A 24,886-nucleotide genomic window follows, 5' to 3' on the forward strand; every position below is an offset into this window, starting at 1 on the left:
CGAACCGTGGATTTTGTGAATCGTTCCACCCCTAATATATATATTTATATATTGTTTCTGGTTGAGTTTCTTGGATTGTTTCTATTTAGGGGAACAAATAAATCACTAAATGGCCTTTGTAACTCTTCTCCTATTATGTCACCTATTATTCTGTATGTTTCGCTAATAAGTATATTCAAGGTTACTTTTCCACCAAGGAAGTACCTGCTGAGCCTTGATACAGCCTTTTCTTTGGCGAGTATTTCACATGAGATACACCCGATTTCCCTTCAAGGTCTTTACCCGTCTGTAGCAAGTCAGGTCCTCTGATTCTCCAGCAGATCCGGTAATTTCTTGTGTAAAGCATTTGCCGAAAAATTCTCATAGTACAACAGGCTGTGATCAGGCAAGCTGTTCCTTTTCAGTTTAACAGATCTGTTTCAGTCGGTGTTAATCCTCTTCATTACAGAAAAATTGCACAAAGTTTGTTGGTTGTGTTTTGAGTTTAGTGATCAGATAGATATGAGGTAGATATTTTTTAATGCCATTTGTCATTTTCTGTAGTTCAGTTTGCTGGAGCAGAAGCTTATCTATAACTGAAAAGAAGTGATTAGAAAAGCTCATCATGGATGCCCCCAGGACTCAGTGCAGGATGTCAGGGTCAAAAGACCTCCTGCAAAAAGAAAATCAGTTTTGGACAATTTTCCCACCCCATGTATTAATGTTATATAGAACGGAGAAGCTCAGTCAGTGACAGGCGTCTGCATGTTCTCTGATCCTTCCTTTCAGCAGCTGTTAGACTTCATAAGCGTCACTGCTCCCAACAAACCTGATGGGTTCACATCACTGCGGTTTTTACATAGTTTTTTACATTCTTATAATTAGTTTGTTGATGTTTATACGATTAATTCGCATGGATGCATTTTGTAAATGACTTCTTTAATCAAGATGTGCTGTTCTTAAAAACTGCATATCATGTTTTTTAAATATTGTAAATCTGTCCTTTCCATATTTCTGTTTTTATGTCTTTTACTTTGCTAGAGTATATCTGTATTTCCCCTTCTGGGACGGTAATCGGATATAAGGGCTGCAACTAACAGCACATTTGCTAATCTTTTGATTCTTTTTCACCAAATAAATGACTAATCATAGCAATCGGTGCTTATTAAAAGATGTTTTGCTGAATCTGAACTATTTGAAAATGAAATAAAGCCACTGAGGAGTCTTTCATCTTACATAAATAAAAATGTATGTAATAATTGTAAGGTTTTGGCTTAATTATTTGCTTTAAACTGGCTAAGTTTTTTCAATATGTATTCTCAAGTTAACAATTATTTAATGACAATTAGTTGATGGTTATTTCAATAGTTGATAAACCAATTAGTTGTTTACTATCTATCTGTTCTATTATAATCGTTGACCTAAAATGAAAAAAAAAAAAAAAAAGATTTCTGTTTGTAATTGGACCTGTCCTTCGAAAAGAAATTTGAATAAAAGGTAAAAGGATCAGAAGGTTGAATCCCAAAGAAAGCTGTAAATCTGTGTCGGCCTTTAAACCCTGACTGGTGCAGCTTTAACCGCCGCAGGTCTTTGACTCACAGCGGCTGACTGTCAATAAAAATGTCATGTCATGCCACCTACTGGAGCCGGATATTCATCAGCAGCTGTGTACTTCTGTGCCGCAATGCAAAAAAAAAAATCAAATGATGACTCTAAAAAGTTTTGTTATCATTAGTTTCTATAGATAAGTGACTTTATTGAATCACCTCTGGTCTACTTAAAATGTTCATTTACAAACCTAATTTGTGCAGCGTCAAAGAAAACAATGAAGCTTTATGGTTTTGTTGTGTGTCCTTCTTTCAGTCTACCTGTTAAACGCATTCTCAACAAGCCCCAGATTTTCCGCAGCGACCTTCGCACCGATGTAAACGCCGGCCAGTTGCGGGCTGGACGGTCACTACAAACTAAAGTGCAGAGGAGCAGACACAAGAATTTCTACGATACAAACCATCAGATTAAGGTGAGATAAAATCGCTAACAACCAGGATTGAATCCATCAGTATTTTGACATTTCCAGTACATCCCATTCTAATACTTTTCTGATACCAGAGCTCTGTTTGCTTTAATGTTAGCATCATTACCGAGGCTGTCATAAACCCTCTTTCGTCAAGCAAGTTTAATTTGTATTTATTTACACCTGCGGATCACAAAAGGCAACTTGAACTTATGAGGTCAGAAGAAGAAGTTAGAAAAACAGTCAATTATGTGAATGGAGACATTTCCATCCTGAAGAAAAATCTCTAACTGTAAGGGTTCACATTTTTTGCTTTATTTTTTGCGTTTACTAGGCGTTCCCTCTCAGGAGCAGGTACAGGGTTGTGCATGAGCAATTTCTTTAAATGGAGAGGGCTGGTCTGTTAAAAAATTCAGGAAAAACCTCCACAATACCTTTAAAGCAAAGGCACATCCAATAGCTGCAGGACAGCAGCCATTGAGGACTGGAGTTTAACACCCGGTGGAGACTTTTTAAAGGAACTCAGGAGAAATGTTGTTTACATGGACATGTCTTTAGATTTAAAGGTCCTCATATCTTCCTGTCTCTTGATGTGATCCGAACTACACAAGACATATTGTCTAATTTTATAGTCTTTTCTGTTACAGTAACCTTTGTAAATTTGACGAATCATCTCAGAGGACTAGCTACAGTTTTCATGCATTTTCTGAGCCACTTGGTTTGCTTCATGTTGGCCATGTGGCTTTTTGGATACAAGTCCTCCATGCGGATAGCTTCTGGTCAGACCTCTCTGGCCTGGTCTTGTGCAGCCAGATTTTATTTCCATCGGTTATTAGCTGTTCCCACTGCTGTATATCTTCCGATTCCTCAGGGAAATGAGCGTAATGGGTTTTTATCTGCTGCATTAAGTTTCCTTGGCCAACTACTGCATCTGCAATCCTCCAGCCTCTTTGCGCCTTTGAAGCATGTAAACCCCCCCCCCAAAAAATGTTGGTCAGGAAGAGACCTTTCTCATCCAGTATAATTTACCTTGTGGTATTTGATCTGGTATGCAGTAGAGTTTCCCTATTGCTCACTCATTTGTAAACATCTCACAAGGCTGTTTCATTCTCTCCACATAACTGTGAAATTAATGATCATTAGCAGCTGTGTGTTATAAACAGCTGATTTATGAACCCGACTACAAAATTCATGGAAAAAATCTACATGTACTGTAAAGTAAATGGTTTAAAAGTGTAGAAAACATAAAACACAGATTTAAATTCGATTTTCTTCCCTTTTTGCTCATTTCGCAATTTTTATGTTAATTTTTTTGCCATGCATATAAACATTAAGTTATTTATAAAACAACCTATGTAGACTTTAATGGTCACATCAAATTTAATTCCAAATTTGGTATTTGGAGCCCTATAGGTTCTCCACATGCAGGTACTTCCTACAAATAGCTCCCTCTGATGTTTTTTATTACGATTCTCTCATGTCGTCTCTCCTACAGGTCAAGCCTGATCTAAACACAACACTCCCTGTGCGACAGACTGCTTCCATCTTTAAACAGCCAGTCACTAAGATAACTAATCATCCAAACAACAAGGTGAAAACAGACCCTCAGAAAGCCGTGGACCAACCAAAACAAGTAAGTAACAGGCTGGAGAAAGAAACGTGACATTTTTTCACGTTTCCCTGAATAAGGAATGTATTATTTGGATCTAAAGTCTAACATCTGCCGCTCTGGTTAGCTGTTCTGGGAGAGGAAGCTGAGCGGGTTAAATGCATTCGACATAGCAGAGGAGCTGGTGAAAACTATGGACCTTCCGAAAGGCTTGCAGGGTGAGGACAGCTAACATACCTAGGAGGTGTATTTTTAAAAGAGCTTGTTTTTGTAACTTGACCTGAGGTAGCTTTGTGTGTTCCTCCCCAGGTGTCGGCCCAGTGTGTTCTGACAAAACACTGCTGTCTGCCATCGCCAGTGCCCTGCACACAAGCCCAGCACCCATCACTGGCCAGCTAACTGCTGCAGTGGAGAAAAACCCTGGAGTCTGGCTAAATACAACACAGCCGCTCTGCAAAGCGTTTGTGGTGACCGACGATGACATCAGGTAGGACCAATTGGTGTTAAAAGAACCGAGAAAAGGCTTGAACTCTTTGTTTCTAGCTCTCTCTCAGACAACATTTGCTTTGGAAGTTTTAAAATTACGATTAATTGGACAATGGATATTTTTCAACTTTAAAAAAAGGCTCCTTTCCATCCAAATGTTTCCAGTAGTGGATCTGTTCATTTTCTGTGTTTCCAGCCATGTTACTCTGTGCTGATGAACTACATTTACCTGCTTAGGTTGCTTCAATTTCTAACTAGTTTCTGCTTGAATTGTTGCCGTCAGTCTTTGTAGTGTTTAATAAAGACAGAGTAGTGTTGGAGTACCAGTGTGGAGGCTTAGTATCCAGCTGAATTGTTGCGCTGTAGGGAAACAAATCTTAAGTTGGGTCAGAAGATGACATAACAGACTAACCGGACTATTAGTATTACCATGTTTATGGTTAAACCCATAACTAAAGGGTTACACCTTCCAGCCAGTGTTGTTTTCATCAAAGATGACTATGACAATATTATTTCATAGACTCTCCTTTTTTTCATGACGATAACGAAAACTGCTGAGCTAAACGTGGATCTTTGATGACGAAAATGTCTTCGCTCTCAGCAGTATGTCTCTTCCTGCTCTCGTGACTTAATAAACTATATAGCGCCGATCATCCTCTGCCAAGCGTTTAAAAAATCCTTTTGTCTAACTATAAAGATTTTATTTCTTCCAACTCACAAGAGGTGATACTAAACCTTCTTTAATCTCTACCAAAAGGAATCCCTAAATGATATCCAAAGCAAATATTTCACTGCATGCAGTTCATTTTTGGATAAAGACCCAGATTGTTTTTTGGAGTAATGAAGATTGTATTGATCTGTGTGTAATGCATAATTCATAGTAGATCCAGAAGTGTTTGCTTTTTAATGGAAACCTTGTATGTCTAAAACCATTCCTTTATTGTACATTTTGTTAGCTTGTCTGTCGGATACAATAACCAATATGATGTGTTGAACTAGATCTGCTATTTTCAGAGTTTTTGTGAGACACTTTAGTATAAATTAGAGCATTTATTCATAAAGATTTTTTGAATTCTATGAAGTTTTCTGCCCAACAGTAATGATGAACTGCATGGCAGCTTTCTATACCCAGCAATTGTAGTATCTAGGGTTGTTATTTGAAATTGTAAAGGTTAGATGTCTTATGAATTTCAACATAAAACTGACTAAAACCTTATATAGTAATAACTTAAACGTGACTAAAACTAATAATAGATTTCATCCTGAAGACTAAATCTAAGATGGCTGTCAAAAACAAAGCTGCGTCCAGCATGTTTACTACTTAATTGTAACATGAGCATTACGTATGATTTTTAATTCTTAAAAATCAGGGTGTCCGTGTTTAAAAATGAACAAACTTATTCAGGGTTGCAGATCTTAGGAGCCTTTGCTCAGGAACAAAGTATCAGACGGCGCTGGTGTACCTCCCATGTACAGCAGCTAATAACTCAGGCTAATGAAAACAATTATCATATTAGTAACCAAAATAACATATTAAAAAATTAGGTTTGTACAATAAAAAACAAAGTTCATTTAAGAAGTGGAGAAAGCTTTTCTCCAATCTATCCCTTGTTGCCACCCTCTTGCAGTTTTCCCATTATGCTTCACACCTGTAAACTGCAACAACAGTCGGGTGCAGCGCTGCCAACGTTAATATAACAATGCATTTTACTTTTAATGTCTGTCATTTCTTTAAACTTGCGATTAAGATTCCCCTGTATTAGTTGGAATTGGTCTGCTCTGTATCTTTTTTTAAAAGTCTGGTAGACAGGTCCACTCTCTGCGCCTCCTGTCCACCTATAATAATCAGAGCACTCTGACCAGCTGTGCAACGTGAAGATGGGCCGCTGGTCTGAGAAAAACAGGATGACTCGTTGGATTTTCTAACTGTTAAAAAAAAAAGAAAAAGAAAAAAACAACAAAAAAAATTACAGAAACAAAAAATACATGAGAAATTATTTTATTTTATCCTCATTTCTCAATTAATAAATGATTTACTCTGAGCAGCAGCATTAAAATGTGCCTATTTAAAATGCTATGTAGAAGCTTCACAGACTTAGTGGATATTTTCTTTTGAGAAGCTCATGCTGAATCTTCCTCAGGAAAACAGAACGTCTTGTGATCACATGTTTCTGTATATTTAGAATTGCTTGTTTCCTAAAAACTTAAAGTGTAAATATAGAACGTTATGAGCATGGCTGCCAAACACCAGTGAGCAGAGTACAGACAAATAACTAATTAAGATCACAAAGAATATAAAACATAAACATTTGCATGTTTAAGATTATTGTGTCGTAAAAAATGAAAAGATGACTTGAAATAATTTGAAAGGCAAATATTGGCTGTTGTATCCCAAAGTAAATTCCAGCCATAGATTATAGTAATTGAAATACTGAAATAAATGAGAGAAAACATAAATAAATGCAGACTGCCTTGGTACAGCTAACCCGATTTTAGACTGCCTCTGGTCATTAACGCTTCTTAGACTCAGCTGGGTCAGCTTTGAGGGCAACCAAACACTTGGAGCATTTAGCATGTAGAAAATTGGCTGTACTATATAATTTCATTTGTAACAACCCACCAAACCTCAGGCATCTTTTTGAAGACCTCTGAAGTCTCTTAATTGGTTCTGTTCTGGTGCTCTTTAAGCCCGACTCAAACAATGTGCATTACAGGGGGAAACAAGCTGCAAGGGAGACCCTACACTGATTCCTGGTCTTTGCCTTAAGTCTGCAGCTACTCTGTCCTTCCACAAATCACTGCAAGCGATTAAGGAGGTGCCTGAGTGATAAGGGCTATCAGTTTCCCTCAGAAAAAAAACAGTTCTTAGAAATCCTTTATCTGATATTTCATTTTCAAATGCTCCACTCAAAAGGAGGATTTCTTTCATTTTCTAGATTAACATCAAAGGTTTAAGTTAAGACTTTAAATAATGGCGCATCAATTCTCTGCAAACTGTACCGTTTGATATATAGCATATGATTAATTCAAATGCTCTGCTCTACAAATCTTGTGTCTTGGAAGGAAAACTGCTATAAACAGAGATGCCAAAAGTGAGTTCTTGAGAACAAAGTTGTGTCACTACACCTTTGTTAACATTGTATTTCCAGCCATGCTAAGCACTTTAATACTAGAGTCACATTTTTGTCATTTCCAGCTCCGCTCTACCACATTTCCATGTTAAGAAGCATTTTTTCCCTCAACCTTAATAGTTTTTAATTAATTTCATGGATTTTTAATTAGACTTTATGGCTGAACTTTGACTGGTCCCTTCCATTGTAGCTCTTGTTTTATGTTTATGCCTTTTTTCTATCCTGTAGATAAACTGCTACTCCAATAAAAGCCTTTTAGATCTTCAGTATTGCCCCGTGTTAAGCTCTCTTTATCCCTATCAATTGATTCAATTCCCTTTCTCTAGAAAAACGTTCTCAAATCATCATGCTGCCACCGCACTGTTTATCTGTGGACATGGTGCATTCAGATATGCAGTGATTGGTTCATATTTATAGACTGTATGGCTAATAATTGTCACTGAGCTGTGGATCTCTACATGATTTTGATCTACTGTGGGCCTCTGCTATGGGCATATGTTAAAACCAAACAAAACACAAATGCAAGTAAATTTTTTTCAGATTTTTATTTGCTCCTGAAATGTGCTTAATAAATAAACTTGCCTTGAAGATTTTTGAAAGCATGTTTATTTTCCCCTCCCTTCTTAGTTTCATGCTAAGCAGGTGGAACAGGGTCAGCTTCTCTAAACCTAAGGCCATGGTTCTAGTGCTTTATGCTGGGAGTCTGGGATCCCTGCAGACTGATAGATCGACTGGGGCTGTGTCTGCAGTAATGATGCTAATACTTTTGGCCTGTCAAGCTTTTATGGATGGTTGAATGGCTATTGTGTGGTAGATTAGGACATGTTTATATTATATCCATTTTAATGACAGCATTGTAAGAAAATGATGTGTAAATTGTGGCGTTATATGTTAAACGACATTGATTGCGTTTATTTGTGCGTCTCAGGAGGCAGGAGGACCTGGTGCAGAACGTACGGAGACGGCTGGAGGAGGCACTGATGGCTGACTCTCTTGCTCATCTAGAGGATGCTGCTGCAGATGCAGTAGTTGACAAAGAGGAGAAGAAGGCTGAACCGCTGGAGAAGGATGAGTTATAGCCAAGGTAGATAGAAACACAGCATGAGTGGCAGAAATCCTTTCATTCATCAGAGAAGGGTTTACAGAGATATAAACTATTATACATTCCTGATTTATGTTCTCATCTTTCCTCAGGTTTGCTGTTAAACTCCATATACTAAAAAAACTCCATTTTGAATAGTATGCAGGAAAAAGAAAAACAATGAAATCTTTCATTTTTCCTAACCTAAACAAAGACTTGTCATCTTTATGCTCTATAGTTTTTACACTTGGTAGTGTAATCCTCTAAGGGTGCTTCTTTTTGTTATGTTTGTTTTACCTCTACTAATGTAAGGCAGCTGTGGATGGTGCTCAATACAATGCAGTATTACATTTAGTTTCCAGCTGTTTAACCTCAGTGTTGAAGTTACAAACCTCACATATGTGAATTTCTATGTTATAACGTTTGTCTGTTCAGCAAAAGCTGTATATTTTTAACTACCCCCAGATTGTCTTGCTTTTACATTTTACTGATACTGCAGGTTGGTTGTTTTATGGTGTGTTTCTGAAAGCATTGATGAGCAGCAGTATTTTTTTTTTTTTTTTTTTTTTGTATGAAACACAGCACTCATGGCTGTAAATAAACTGTCTTCAAGTTTTACGGTCAGTTCTTCTCATAATTCATTTGAATTTACTAAACCGGAGTCATTGTATTTGCATTGTCAGATATGTTTTGTTCTTTTGCCAACAACATTAAAGTTCGGAGATTCATTAGAGATCTGAACAGGTATCTGAAACTGTACAACGCTGATGTACTGTACGTTGTTACTTTACTTTGTGGAATAAATGCAGCTTCTTTTGAACAAATCTGTTTATCTTCACTGTGTAAAGATTAATGAGTACAATTAGCTGTATTGAACTGTCAAGACTTTGATTGTTTGTGGGTTTTTTTTTCTAACAAACACATTCTATTGTACGCTTGATTGATACACTCACACAACCGAGGATACAGGTGTAAGAAATATTCAACAGTACTACTTAAATATATGAAACATTAGGGGATCTTAACCAGTTATCTTTAATCCTCTTTCTGCATCTCATCCTGGTTAAGTGGGCTGACCTGCTGTGGGAAAAAAAGGAAATTGAAAGCAGCATCACTTTATTTCACATTGTAGGGGAAAACTCCCTTATCACAACAATATAAAAATGATCTGACAACGTTGACGCTTCGTGAAGCTGGTTCAACAACCAAATTTGATATGTTTAAAGGATATATGTGTAAGAAATTTTTCCACCATTGTGTTTGCAGAAATGGGGACAGTGAAACAAAATTATAAGAATATAAGAATCATTGTTTCTTTGAATGACATGATCTTAAAAATTGGTAAAGAAACAAATACGTAAAATATGTATTTATTCAAGTGTATTATATAAAGGGTCCTTTCAGTATTTTTGTGAATTTTGTAATTTAATCAAAAACGTTCTGGTTCCTCCTGTTATAAAATAAGCCATGAAGCAAACAATACCACTGAGCATGAGCGTCGCTCAGAGATGTTATTGGACCACCCCAAACACCTCATTGGTAGCCATAATGAACACACCCAAATAATGACCATATACTTTTATTGGAATTCAGTTATTTTTCGGATCCATCCGTCCTGCAATAACGCGCTTTAAACCGCTCCTCCAGCAAATTAAGCCTCACTGTCTGAGATTGGGAGCCAGTAGATGCTGCATGTGGCCTCTGAACCCATTGTTGTGTCGCGGCTGACGTCAGTGCCGTGTGTGCGGCAGACGGAGCGGCGTGCGCCTGGCGAGACAAAGGCGGTGGAGCGAGTGGGGTCAGGCGGCAGCAGCAAGAGGAGCAGAGAATCACTGGTTTCTAACTCAAAGGGAACTCCCAGCTTCGGCTTTCAGCCACGCTTCTAACGAGACAGAGAATGAAGACTGAGCGCCGCTGTTAGGACTGTGCTTTGGCCTTCCAGGAAGAAAGAAAAACACCACTGACCCCCTTTTCGCTTTTTAATGTTTTTTTCCTCTTCTCCAACGCCCCCCGTTTAGCTTTGCTAGCTAGCTGTCGCGCTAAGCTCACTGCGCCGCACTCATCTCCTCCTCCTTTCTTGCTGCTTTTCGTCTTTCCCTCGAGGCAGAAACACCAGGCGAAGAAAGGATACCAGCAGTCAGATAAAGTAAGTTTGTGATGTTTTTTTGAATTTAAGAAAAAATACAACAACGCTGCTGCTTTTTCTATTAAACATAAGTTGGTGTGGCAGAGCGGAGCTAACGCAGCTAGCCGCGGTGCTCCCAAACAAAGGGGTCGACAACGTGACTGTGGAGCTAGCTTGTTAGCTCTCCTCTTTAAGCTAAAAACAGCTCCTTTTCATTCTTTACTTTGCTTTTAAACTGTCCTAATACGTATATTTATGAGCGGAGATAAAGGTGGACGTTTTCTGTGTGGATATTTTTAAGAGATGATTGAATTAATTTGTGTTGGGACAAGACAAAACAAGCAGTCTGCTGGATGGGTTCAGTTGTCAGACTTACTGCCACAACAGACAAAGCAAGGCGCTCAAATCAACACTTAATTCATGCTGCTTTTAATGGGTGCTCATCCACAACATGTTTTTAAACTTTTATTAAAAACATGCTTTAATGTTTATCATTTTTTAATTTATCTTTTTTTTTTTTTTTGTTATTTCAGCTGAGGGTGAGATCACTCCTTACAAACGGGCATCCGTGATCTGATGTGAGATCCACGGAAAGACTATGCCTAGCCCTTTATTCCACCCCGAGATAATGGACCACGACGTGGTGATCAGCAGCCAGCACAGTGGCGTGGCTCTGCCCCGGGAGACGGACCAGGAGTCCCGGGATGAGGACCACCAGGAGGTTCTACGCTTCGCGCTGGACCAGCTGTCACTCATGGGCCTGGATAAAGTGGATTGTGGGGGTGGTGGAGGTAACGGGCTGGTGGACACTCTGGACGGGACCCAGGGTCCGAGCTCGGATGGGTGCAATGGTGTAGGTGGAGGGGGCTACGTGGATCTGCAGATGATGGAGCATCCCAGCGGGTCCAGGGACTCGCCCTCGTCCTGCTCTCCTTCCCCAGAGTATTATGGTTCGGGCGGCTACCACATGGCCGGGTCCCACTCCATGCTCCACGGGGAACAAAGCTCCGTCCTCTGCAACAGGAAAAGAAGCGTAAACATGACCGAATGTGTGCCTGTCCCGAGCTCCGAGCATGTGGCTGAAATAGTGGGGAGACAAGGTAAGGGAGCGCGTCTGATGGAGGTGGTTGTGATAATTATGATAATTGCATGTTTGTGTTTATGTTGGAGCGTGGTTGCTCTTTGTTTGGGTGGTTGTCTGGTGGGAGGAGGGCTCCCCGGACTTAAAACTTTATGAGGATAAAGCATGCTTCTCTGATCACGTTGTTTTGATTATTTTTTTTAAAAGGAGCACAGAGTGGAATCTAGATAAGAAATGTAAACATCTTCTTATTTACCGCCTTAATTTTCTTAATAATCAGACAATACTCTGACAGAGAGTGGGTGAGCGAGGGTGGCTGATGAGGATAGAGGGGGAGGGGTGGAAGAGGGTCAGACAAAGCAGCAGATTGTCGGGAGTCTGGACGTGTCTAGAAGGCTGCACCAAACAAAGAAAACCCAGCAAAAGCCTGCTCCGGGTCTGCATGGCGCATAGAAAGTGTCCGCTTGGACTCCTTACATTGCATCTCTCATGTAAAAACGCGTCAAAGTCTCTTGTTATCGCGATTTCTGAGAGGATTGGAAGCTAAAAACAGGGGCAAGCAGGCGCACAAACACGGGACTGGGCGGTGTAAACGCCCTGCACCCAGCGCTGTCTGTCGATGCTGCCGATCGCCTGGAAACCGATCGCTTTCACACAAACGGGTCCTTCCTGTCACTATATATCATTTTAACATATTAACTTAATTAAGGATGTAGGTGTGTTTCAGGGTTTGATATTTTCACCGCAGCCGCGCTAACGTTACGGCATTGTTCCCTTTGTTTGAAAAAGCCATGCTTTCTGCTTCCCAGGATGACATCACGCTCCGCGCGCCCCATTGGTCGCCGGCAGTGAAGAGCTGGCATTTAAAGAGACAGTGCCGCCTCCTGGCTTCTAGGCCAACATAACATAACACTGCACGGCCAGACTGCAGTTACCCACTTTAGGTTTTACTTTGCCTCGTTTATACCCGGAATACCTGCTGCCTGGTTTGTCCTCGTTTTCAGTGATGGCTGACCACGATTAGACAACACCGGATATAAACAAGGCGGCAGCAGGGTGCGCTGATTGAAGTTAATTATCCAATCAAACGCTTAGAAGTCTGCATTTTCCACATAATGGAAACGTGTAGGTGTTTGTGTAAAACATTTGCAGTGATTTAAATTAATGCAATGGTTGCAGGATAACGTTAAATTCATGTTATTAGCGTCATGTTGGGCTCTTTGTGTTTGTTTTTTTTACTACTTTTACAATTGTTGACTTAATGCATCTTAACCCTTTGCAGGGAATATTCTCAGGACAGATTTCCTATTAAACAGTATATTATGATACAGTTTTAGTTATGAACCTGTATAAAAGTCATAGCATAGTTAAAAAAAATAAATAAAAAATGTATCTCTAGAACAGGATTTCTTTACCTTAATTTAAAACTAATAAGATGCATATTAAAATCAATTACCTCTGTAATGTATTGATTAGTTATCTATAAAAGCTTTTGTAAGTGATTTCAAGGAAAAGCAAAAGAAAAACAGACCAAATATATTATGACATAATATGTCATAATATATTTGGTCTGTTTTTCTTTTGCTGATACGGTTTTTATCACATTTCCATAATATGGAAATGTGATAAAAACCGTATCAGCTTTTCTTCTAAAGGGAAAACAATGGAAAAAATAAATTGATATTTGATGGACTGTTTGAGGGGTTGTAATTTTTTTTTTTGGGGGGTGGGGTTTCGTCTTTCAATCGGACTACAAAAGCAGTGTGCAGGTGGGGGGGAGGACTGCATTAAGCTATCACTCCACATTGTCATGGTAATTAATAGCTCTAAGCTCTAAAATTGTATTGTAGTTTGAAAGATGCTTATTAATGATTTGGATGTCTTTTCTTTTTAACCGCCTCCCTTCCATTAGTCTTTTTTTTCCCCAGCTCTACTTTATGTCTATTTTGTTTGTTTTGTTCAATCTTTTGTCTCTGAAGATGTCCTCCATGTATTACAGACAGATGCTCCTGGAATTTCGCGTTTTAGCAGTAGATAATTGGTTGTAAACATGGGATGGATTTGAAGGCTTTACACATGTCTAAAAAAAATGTCAAAATAATTAATATCATTATAACGACTGTTCCACTGAGCTTTCTTTAAGGAAGTGAACATAGAAACTTATGATATTGTGTAAAATTATCCACAGAAAGCCTCCAAATTGTATCCTGTTTTCAGCAAATGCTTTAAACTTGAACTAGCTGCTGTTTTGTTTACAAATTTTAAATTTATATAAGTCTAAAAAGTGTTTGTTTTAAAATGTTATGTGTTGCTCTGACTTTTCAGGCTGTAAGATCAAGGCCCTGCGTGCCAAAACAAACACCTACATAAAGACTCCAGTCAGAGGGGAGGATCCGGTGTTCATCGTGACAGGGCGCCGGGAGGATGTGGAAATGGCCAAGCGTGAAATTGTATCTGCAGCCGAGCATTTCTCTATGATCCGGGCATCTCGCTGCAAAGCCGGAGGGCCAGGAGGAGGTGGCTCTCTGCCCGGCCCACCCCACCTGCCGGGACAGACCACCATACAGGTACAGACACAGTTTGGGGTTTAATAATTAGAAATATCTGAGAATATTATTCGGGTTGTATTAATGTCTGTTTCTGTTGATCCAGGTGAGGGTTCCTTACAGAGTGGTAGGGTTAGTCGTGGGGCCAAAAGGAGCAACCATCAAGCGCATCCAGCAGCAGACTCACACCTACATCGTTACCCCTAGCCGAGAGAAAGACCCCGTCTTTGAGGTGACGGGAATGCCGGAAAACGTAGACCGAGCGAGGGAGGAAATCGAGACCCACATCACCCTCCGAACTGGAACCTTTGTAGACCTACAGGGAGACAACGACTTCCACACCAACGGCACCGACGTCAGCTTAGAAGGCCTGGGCTCCCTGAGCGGAGGACTGGGAGCGTCTCTGTGGTCCAGGGCTACAGGCCACCACTCTGGCCCTCCTCCTCCTCCTCCCTCCCCTCCACCATCTCTTCCCATGTCCATACACCACTCCTCGAGCAGGAAGATGTCCTCCTCGGTTGCCTATCACACGCACAATGGCGGGATGAGCTCAGAGAGCTTCAGCTCCAACAGGAAGCCTAACGAGGGGGGCAGCCCCACCAGTCCTTTCAGCACAGGTTCCAGCAGCGCTGGAGGTGGTTTCACCTTTGGAGGGGACTCGACCCCTGGACTGACTTCCTCCGATGAATTGGGCTTTGAGTTCAGTGCTTCCAACATCTGGGCGCCTTTCGTCAACGGCGGAGCAGGGAATAAGACCTCCGCTTCTTCTCAACAGCAACCTCTACGCCGAAACAGCAGCGGCCTCAGCGGCGGTGCCATCACTCCGCGACTGTCTCCGACTCTGCCTCAGGATACGAGTGTCGGCCCTCTGGATCACCCACTGGCGCGTCGTGCGCAGAGTGACCCCCTCAGCACTCTCTCCTGGCTGCAGTCTGGCAGCACGGGAGGCGGCTCCTTCTCAGGCGCCTCCAGCTCCAGCTCTGGCGGCTCATCGACTGGCTACTCCTCCTGCTCGGCGTCATCCCTGCCCGGCGGTTCGCCCACTGACTCCGAGGGCGGCGGCAGCGGCGTCGGGATCACCTCCGGGATGCTGAGCCGGCTCAAAGGTGGCTCTGGGGTCTCGGCACTGGTCGCCGTCGGCCCGGGGGTCAACAGGGACTGCTTTGTGTGTTTCGAGAGCGAGGTGACAGCGGCCCTCGTGCCTTGCGGCCACAACCTGTTCTGCATGGAATGCGCCGGGCAAATCTGCCAGTCTGCCGAACCCGAATGCCCCGTCTGCCACACTCCGACCACACAGTGCATCCGCATCTTCTCCTAATGCCATGAGCGGGGTCAGATATTTAGGGAAGGTGTGAGAGGCAGCCAGGTACCAGCTGTAGTGGAGGAAATGGAAGGAATCACACTAATAACCTTCACACAGATGATGGACCATATTAAATGCATTAATAAAGATGATGATACTTTAATGGATGTTGATATATTGCTGATAACTGTCAAGATGAATAATATCAATAATAATAATAATAATGACTTATTTTCCAAGGGAAGTGGATTGAAACGTGTCTGCAGACAGTTGGGGCTCAGGCAGTCTCTCAGCAGTGAACTTATGGAAGGAAACTAGTGTCTTATATCTCTTCAGGCCTTCATTTTGACGTGGAGCGCCCCCCCTCCCTCCCCCTCCCACTGCGGGCGGCCCGCCCGCCAGCCCGTCCGTCTCCACGCGTCTTCATTCTGGCTTCTTGAGATCTGCCTGCTTCTCTCTCTCTCACAGCCTTTTTTCCTTTTGACACTTTTGTACTTAACAGATATTTTTCGATAAAACTGTCAATGAGGCCTGCACTTTTCTACTCCTCATTTTAACGCCCCCGAATACCCCAAATTCTCCTCTGTGCTATTTCGCTCCTTCATGCCAATTTTTATTTTTATTTTTTATTCCCTTTTGTGACACAAAGACGAAAAGGTTCTTGGAACATTATTCTATTTTTTTAGGTTTCTTTTGGTCGGCATGTCTGTCAGGCACCTATTGGGAAAACACTACATTTTAGCAGGAACCTTTTCAGGGTGAATTCTCATTGTCGCACGAAATTTAGCCATCCGATAACCAAGCCAAATGATTATTGAGACCTACTCCTTGATTCCGTTTGGTAAACACGTTGGGTAAAACTTGGATGAGTCTTTGCCGCATTATTAGTGTCGCTGTTTGATGATTCTGTAATAAGTGAAGGCGTACCAGTTTTAGCGATGCTGACGGGCCGTGACTGTGGTCAGTTTGTATGTTTGGACTGCCTGACAATCCCTTCACTCCTCTCTCTCTTGCGCGCTTGTGTTGGAGTGATGCCCAGTCGTACCGATGTGTCGTCACCTCGACAGGGCACCATTACCTTCATCCGATCATCTCGTCTGTTACACTTAGATCTGTGCATTTTATTTTTTGTGGGTTCTTTCTCTAGTTTGTTATTGTCTGTGTAGTGAGTGTGTGTGGTTAAGACTTTAGGATGAGACAGGGCTTTGATGTCACATGAGAATGTTTTCTCCAATACGGTTTAGGACAGAAGACTGACAAGGGGGTTGATTTTTAGTTTTCACGCACTGAAATCCCTTTGTTAAAAAAAAAAGAAAACTGAAACGGCTGTTGCTGTTTTTTTATTTCAGTCTTCCACCTCTCTCACAGCAAAGCTGTACGGCACTCAGATGACACTGTTGTACCTATAGATGGATTCAGTCTCCCCCTCTCTAATGGCTGCTCCCCCATTTATTTGGGGCAGAAAGGAAATGAGTAATTTTGAGTGGGAGTAAATGGATCTTCCAGGGAGCTGGGTGTGATAAAAGCAGAAATGGGCATGGCCTGCTCGCATTAGGTATTACATGAAGGAAGTTATTGATTGGTTGGAAAACCTGGTCATGTTCTCATGCTACATGCGAACCCTGCAAATGTAGTTAGTATGCAGGCTTATTTAATGTTCGTTGGCTGTGTACAAGTGGATTATTTGTGCTTCTGTATGTTAAGCATCTCATTAACAGTGACTTCAATGGATATTTAAAGGTATAGTGGAGAATTTTGTGAATTTTTGAAATGTTCCGTCCTCTACAATTTAAACAAAATGCAAATGCACAACCCTGTACCTGCTCCCGAGAGGAAACGATGATTGACAATTAGGAGGACCACTTATTTTGATGATCCACCCAGATAAATGATATCCTCCACTATACCTTTAAGTCTTATGTATGCTGGAATATAGAAACCTGCTGGTTCACCATTATGGCAGATCATTCGATGCACCTAAAGCTGCAGTTTATGCTTGTTTTCTGCTTTTATTTCACTCAACACCCCTAGAAGAGATCCCCCCCTTTAAGGGTTGAGTGCCCAGGTGTGTTAAATCTATCTATACAGCGCTGTACTCTGCAAAATGTAGTGCACTATTTAGTTAGTAGTTAGATTCGTCCTGTGTTTCATAGCATTACTTCAATAAGGCAGGAACGTCCTGTTTTGTGTTTGTGTTTTGTTCTTTTTTTTCCCTTTTGGGGGAAAAAAAAAGCATTGAATGAGTTTGCAGTAACTGCCTCTTTATAAGTGTTAAACGCTGCATTTCTGGTGGCGGAGTCTGTATCGGTGGCCCTCCTTTTTTTTTTTTTTTCTCTCCCTCATAGAATGAGACAAGCCATGATGACTAAAAGTAAAATGAGCATTATTAAGGGCTTCCTCTGACTGCACAGACACATAATCACACATGTTCAGGCTCTCACCGTATAGGAAGAATCAACTTATCCTTTATGGCAGCTAGTAGCTAGGTCATCCAGGGCTTCCAGACACTTCTTGTGTTCCAATCCCAGCAGCTGCAGAATGTTCTTGCTGTTTTCTGTTTTAATCAGTCATCCCTGCACGCTTCATCTCATTCGGGTCCTGCTTGTGTGTAGCCAGAAGTCGGTCACTGATCAGGACAGGTTGCAGGGGGTTTTTACTGATTATATGAACGGTGATTTATCCAAGTTATGATTTTGGTGCTCCGGTTAGTTATCAACTTGAATGCAGTTTGGACTGTTCATTTGCTGCTTTCGGGAAGGTTTGCATTCGCTTTTTATTTTTCTGTAGTATGAGAAAAAAAACCAACCTGGGAGCTGGAATCTGCTCAGTCTTTGCAAAGACGCGTCCATGGTGCTTTTTGGTGCAACTCTCTACTGAGTCTCAGACGAACAAGGCAGTGAGGGAACCAGAACAACCCCTCCTAAAACCCTGGGTGAACCTTAGACCCGACAGCTCCCCCCTCCCGTTCTCGTGTTAAAACCGGCAGCAACCCCCTCCCTTGTTCCCCTCTCCTTTCCTGTCGGATGTGTTGCTGCGTTTTGCGTCTTTAAACAGGGAACAGATGCCGGGCTGTCTGAACGAGCACATCTCTGATGCCTGGTGCGAGTCTGTTGAGGCCCTTTCTTTAAACTGTCCAGGCTGACGTGTTAAAGAAGAAATCGTTGTATTCTACCAGATGGGTTTTTTCTCGTTCACTCTTAGAGGGGTTTTTATTTTGGGCCAACGAGCAAATGTTAGGGTTGATGTACAGTAATTTTAAATGTTAAAAAGGTACAGTTTTTTTCAAATTGACTTTTCTAAATGTTTTTTTTAGATAATTGTATCGCCCTCCCCTAATTCCTTCCTTAAGGTTTGAAAACAGGGTTTCCTGAGGCATGCTAGTCAGTGACCTCTGACCTTTTTTTTTTTTTTCTTTTTTTTTTCTCTCTCTTTGGTGATTAGAGGGGGGATGCTAAGAGAGCTATGCCAGCTAAAGGGGGTAATGACTCCCCTCAAGCCTCCCTGCTCTCTTCTATTTTTGCTTTAATTCTCTTTGTATGCAGAACCAAAATGTTAAAACCGTCAGTGAACTAGGTTTCAGGCCTAACCTGTGTGTAAATACCCTGGATACAATCAACACCTTGTTTTGTTGGGGTTTTTTTCCTTCAAAAGCAAAAAGGACTTAATTGATAAGTGTAGTTTCTAAAGAACATGTATCATTATTTGTAAGTTAACCATCTGCATGTCTTCAAAGCCACCTGGCATTAGCTAATAATTTTTAAGAAGAAAAAAAAAAAAGTTTTTACATGTTTAATTTTTTACGATTTTATTTGCTTCCTAAATATCCCAGACAATAATGTGACCCTTTTTATGACTTCGAAATTTTTATTTTTTAATTTTCCATTTTTTTGTTTTCCTTATTTCCTGTGTACTACATATAGGCAATTTATAACAAAATGAGAAAAATTATTGAAGAAATTTTAAAATTGAAATATATTTTATTTGAAAGTTTATGGACCTTTTAACCGTGAGCCGGAGAAATTGTATAATCGTATAATTTGAGCTGACTTGACGGTTATGAGAAATGTATCAAGAGTTTTATTTTTTATGCTTCTTTAATAAAGTCTTGTTTTTTGGTTTCATTTTTTTACTGTAAAAATACCACCTTGTGCCTCTTGTCCTCATTTATAAAGGGGGGGGCGGGGTGATCTCACCACATGATGGCAGCAGACGCACAGCTGATACCTAAGCTTAAATAATGAAGCACTTTAGAATGGATCAGATGATAGATTTTCCTGTCTTTTAGGGTGTAATTTAACTATTTTAAATTGACAAGTGGCAATTATTTACAGGGGGAGTTTATGGTAAATATTTTCTCTTTATTTGGATGCTTATGGTTTACAGCATAAAATCCAACTTTTTGATTTTTGAGCCTCTATTTAATACAGCTAGGGTTTTTTTTTTCATTGTATCTAACAGCAAATTATGTTTTTATCCATGTTTCTTTGTGGAAAAAAAAGCTCAGCCTGAATGAATATTGACCTGGTTGATGTGATCCAAACCGTTGCATTACATCTCTATGCTAAAGACATATTTCCTGAGGTAGGTGAAACTCTATCCCTGCTCTCAAGTCTCACAGAATCTAACAGATCCTCTTTAATGGTTTAAATTAAATTAATCCTCTTTTTCAATCAATTCAGATAAACTTGACTGATAAAGGCATCCTCACAGAATGATGCTGATTTCTTTCACCAATTAAAGACCTGCTAAAATCTACTTTTCTGACCAGTTTACAACCTGGGATATTCTGCTGCCATCATCCTTTCTATTCATTGTGCTGTCTGCTTAATGATGTTCTCTATCAGGCTTTCACAGAATACCTCAATGACAAAAAAGGTGGACTCTACTAAATGGGCGACTCCCAGAAGGTATTTGTAGCAATTATTTTTAGTTGTTTCAGTGTAAAACGAGGTTAAAAATTAAATGCTTTTCAGGTTTTTCTTAGATGTCTCGATGGGAGATTCTATAAAAGGGAGCCTCAAAGCAGATATTCTGATCCAGTCTGCAAACAACCATTGTAAAATCCTATTAATGTAAAGAGCAGCAGGATTTGGCTCAACTTCTCTGCATTTTTAACTCTATTTTTGAGGCTGTCAGACACCTGATGGGAAAATTTGGATCTTTTTTTTAACTAAGTCAGACCTCTTTTTAATTGCTTTTTTTAAAAGCAGCAATTTGTGATCCAGAAAGATTTCTGATAAAAAAATTTAGCAGTCACTTTTCCTGCCGTTGCATAACTTTTTTTCTGTTAAATAGAGCCTTTTATTTACATTCCTGTATTTATTTTATGGATGTAGCATTTATAAAAAAAAACACACACATTCTCAGGGAGACTTCTTAGTTGTGACACAAAAAAACATCCTTTTAATAGGAAGCAGATCACAATCAGGCTGCATTCCAGCTCCGCTTCGTCCTCATTTAAACAATAACGATAAGAAACAAATTACAAACATTTCAGTAGAAAATAATTCTCTCATGCGAGTTCTGTGTTCACACTACATTCAAATCAAAAACAGAATTTTTTCCTTTTTTTTTTCTTCTAAAAAAAAAAAACAAAAGAAAAGAAAACACACAGATGGCTTATTACATAGCTCTGGAAAAAAAGACCAAGACCTAAAGCAAAAACAAAACGGTCAAATAACACCAAAGAGACACGTGCTGGCACAGTTAAGTTTCCCATCATGCAAGTTTAGTTGAATTTATTCACAGGGTGGGCGTTATTGTTCTCCACAAAGTTGTGTCACCGTGCATGCATGCATGTGTGTCGTCTCACATGTGCCCGTTTTTGTGCTTGAGCAGAAATCGGTGTGCAGGTGTGTGTTGTCAGTGCGCCTGTGCAGTAGACGTCTACATGTCAGCTGAAAAGTTGTTGCTTTTTCAGCTCCAGGCTGAAAAGGAAAGTTTGTTTGGAGCCTCAGGGTCTCACACTACACAAGGCAACAGGGTAACCTGCTTGAGGGTTCACTCCACCAATTTATCACTGCAACTTTTTTTTTTAAAACGTATTCTGTTAAAATTAAAAAAAGTGGTTCATGCTGATGCAGCAGAGCAAAGTATTTTTTTCTGGACATTACTAACAATGTGACAATATTGTCAATTAAGTTTGGTTAATTTTAGAATTAGTGTAAGATGAGGTGAAACTTTACTTCACTGTTCATTATAGGTGAGGTTCTGTTCAAATATACTGGAAGGAGTTACCGAAGGGAATAACTCATAGGTTTTTCTTTTAGTATAGATGGAGGCTAAAGCTAATAAAGGAGCCATCATTAAAGAGTCCTCTCTACTATTAAAAACATTTAGAATAAAAACAAATGGCAGTAAGTTTTTTGAATATGCCTGTAAACTTTTGAATTATCACCACATTTAGACAGAAAGGCTGATTACTCAGAAATACCTGATTTGTTTGGAGGCTGTCATTACCAATGATCTTCCTGAGTGAAATATCAAATAAATGTAAATAATATGGTAATCAATGTAAAAAAACAAAATGACATTACATTATTTTTGCATTTTGTGCAGCTTTAACTTGATCCACCTCTGTCCTGTTGGTGTTGCTGTAAGATGGTGTTTACAACACCCAAAATCAAAGGCTTTGGCAAAGCCTATTGTGTAGGTAGCTATTTGTATGTAGTAAGATAGATTTTTTTAAGCTAGTCAAACATATATTTTATCTATGCAAAATATTCACGTCGAAGTAAGTCAGTATTTCTTAAAATAAGTGCATATTTAGTTGAATTGAGCAGGTAAGTGAGACACTTGACACTATTGCCAATGGAATAAGAATAAGACAATTTACATTTAAAATGATTAAAAAAACTGCGGTCTTTTATTACAAGTGCATAATATTAGTCAGATTATCTTGTTTACCAACTCATAATAACATTAAATAGACTTATTTTAAGAAGGTTCTACTCATTTTAGATAATTTTTGCATTGTAGAAGCTGATGTTTGCAGCTGCTCCCATCATCAGATGAAGGTGTGTTAAACATTATTATTCATTATGTTTAACACACACTCTTCACTTTGCATTATTCTCCATGTTTTACCTACAAATATGGAGCCTAAATTTGAAGTGTTTTCCAAAAACTATATGTTCGCTCTGCAGAGGAAATTTAGAGATTAAACATCCGCTTCTTAAACAGGATTAAAAGCACTGCTGGGGATGTATCACAAATTAGGTTGAAGACAATTAGTAATACAGTTATGTTTTATGATTACTAAGAATTAACCAGTATAACACATCCCTGTCCTTCCATCCCTAAATGCAATCCTAACCTAAAAGGGAAAATTTCCAATAAACATGATGGGATCAAAATAATGCTAAAATAAGAATCTGCTTGCATTTTATAAGCACAAAACCCCAAATTAATTATATTTTCAAGCCTTCTCTTTGTCCATAACTTCAAGCCATCCTTACAGACTTTAAAGGACGAAGCTGTAGCTAAGCCAGGATAAATCTATCAGTAAGATGAACAATTTAAAGTTCCTACTTTCTTGTGATCAATATTTTTGCTCCATAAAAGACTAAGTACCAAAAAATCCAAGTAGTTCTAAAGGATTGTTAAAGATTGATCTCTAAAGCTAATGTGATGATATTTTAATACAGTAGCAGTATTTTTTTAACCTAGCCTCTCTTGGAAATGGCTGCTAACTTTAGCCTCTAACCAAATGTAATGGGATTTATGCAGCCTCCTAACAGAACCCCACCTCAACAATCCTGAAGCAAGACCATTAACGGACATTTATGTTACTTCATACAACAATAATAAGACTTTTTTTAAAATCGGCATCTGGAAAGTTTTTGATGTGAACAAATCAGTGGAGTTCTCCTTTTGGTGAGGACAAAGATTCGTAGAGAAACTGAGCAGGATCTTTGTCATTTTTATGACTCTGTTGGCTCAAATCAAAGGCATGGGTTGGTGTCCTTCAGCAAATCCTGGTTTTACATTTCGCAATCCGTTCAATCAGAGAGAGAAAGAAACAGAGAGAGGAGGCTCTGCTGAGGATAAATGACATTCAGAGGGTTTATTTTTGGCAGATTTTAGCCTCGTGAAAACATGTAATAGGCCGATGTGTGGGTGGAAGTAGTCGCTGTCGCTGACATTTAGAGATACAAAGAAACTACAAGGTGAGCTGGAATATGGCTGTGAATGTCTGTTTTATTTTTTTCATTCATTTTTTTTTTTTGCAAGCAAAGGTGACTGATTTATCAGCCTTTATGACTAAAATAATACTTAGACGTTATAAATGCTTGGCGGTGACTTTAATGGCTTAATTCTTTTAAAAAACAAATAAGAGCTCTGGTTCTAGCAGATTTACAACTAATGCTAAATCAAGACACTTTCATTAGGCAAGTATGTAGAAAAACAAGATTACACACTTCCATCAGGAATGGGAATTTATGAGTCCGTCAAGAAAATATCTCAGTGATTTACAAAAAGATGCGATCATAAGTTTCCCATTCCTTGGATCTGGATAGTGCCCTTGGTGCTCTTGTAGTTTTCTGATATTGACAGCGCACAGATTGGTGGTGTAGGTATTGCTCACAATCTTAGAGCCCATTTAGTGGGAGTGTCACTCCGCCCAGACAGACACATTAGCGCTTTCACACACATACATGTAGACGTGAACAGAAGACACAGCAGTGTTAACAGAGGGGTTGCTCTCAATCTATGGAAACGTAAGCTGCTATTGCCTTATTGAATTTAGTGTTATATGTAGCACTGAGGGTCTGCCTATGAAACATTTTGCCTTGCAAAATTATTTATAGTACTTGAAATTGTTCAAAATCTATGAATGAAAATTATAAAGAACAACTGCAAACTTACACAGCCATGGTTTTCCACCTAAACCTAGACTTGTGGAGAAAAATAGGAAATTAATAAAATCTAGAGGAGCTACAGAGAGTCACAGCTCAGGTGGGAGAATCCCACTGCAGGACAGTTTTAAAAGACATCTATAAGAAACATGCTTGTAGTTCATCTTAAATCATGTAGGGGGCACTGCAAACATGTGGAAGAAAGCCTCGTGGTTCATTGAGGCAGTACATCACCTGTCAAATATGGTAATGGCAGCAAGGTGCTGTGGGGACTTTTTTCCCTATCATGGACAAGAAAACTGGCCTGAGTTAATGAAATGATAGATGCAGCTAAATATAGGTTCTTCCTACATAAGTGACAGTAAAATGAAAATGTTTCCCTCTCAGTAGGACAACACTTAAAGGATCAATGGAATGCTTCATATCGTAATATTAATTAGTTAAAATGCTCCAATAAAATATCCAATTCCGAATCTGTGCCAAGTCTTAAGAAATGATGCTTAAAGTCACTCTTATCCAACTAAAGTCACTATATCCATCTTGACTGAGTTTAAGCTAATTTACAAAGAAGAATGGAGAAATATTTAGGTCTCTAATTCAGTTGTTGCATCATATAATGCATTTTTTTTATCATATCATGATAAACAAAAAGCATGACTAAATGTCTGCTCCT

The 24,886-nt window shown here is 39.6% G+C and overlaps 2 protein-coding genes across 2 annotated transcripts in view; both read left to right on the top strand.

Annotated features, from left to right (window-relative positions):
* Positions 1-9,126, top strand: part of LOC107096965 (methyl-CpG-binding domain protein 3-like) — a 14,163-nt gene extending 5,037 nt beyond the window's left edge. The window contains exons 2-6 of the mRNA XM_015393896.1: positions 1,843-1,999; positions 3,489-3,626; positions 3,730-3,820; positions 3,912-4,089; positions 8,148-9,126. Coding sequence (XP_015249382.1) covers positions 1,843-1,999; positions 3,489-3,626; positions 3,730-3,820; positions 3,912-4,089; positions 8,148-8,298 — 715 coding nt within the window. The 3' untranslated portion in view covers positions 8,299-9,126. The remainder of the gene's footprint in view (positions 1-1,842; positions 2,000-3,488; positions 3,627-3,729; positions 3,821-3,911; positions 4,090-8,147) is intronic.
* An 807-nt stretch (positions 9,127-9,933) lies between these two features.
* LOC107096960 (RNA-binding protein MEX3B-like) lies at positions 9,934-19,483 on the top strand. The gene is made up of 4 exons (XM_015393882.1): positions 9,934-10,446; positions 10,959-11,525; positions 13,832-14,073; positions 14,159-19,483. Exons 2-4 carry the CDS (start codon positions 11,024-11,026, stop codon positions 15,368-15,370), a joined length of 1,956 nt encoding a protein of 651 aa, XP_015249368.1. The 5' UTR covers positions 9,934-10,446; positions 10,959-11,023; the 3' UTR covers positions 15,371-19,483.
* The last annotated feature ends 5,403 nt before the right edge of the window (positions 19,484-24,886 follow it).

The sequence above is a fragment of the Cyprinodon variegatus genome, unplaced genomic scaffold (genome assembly GCF_000732505.1).
Source record: "Cyprinodon variegatus isolate N-32 unplaced genomic scaffold, C_variegatus-1.0 Scaffold661, whole genome shotgun sequence".
Classification (NCBI taxonomy): domain Eukaryota; kingdom Metazoa; phylum Chordata; class Actinopteri; order Cyprinodontiformes; family Cyprinodontidae; genus Cyprinodon; species Cyprinodon variegatus.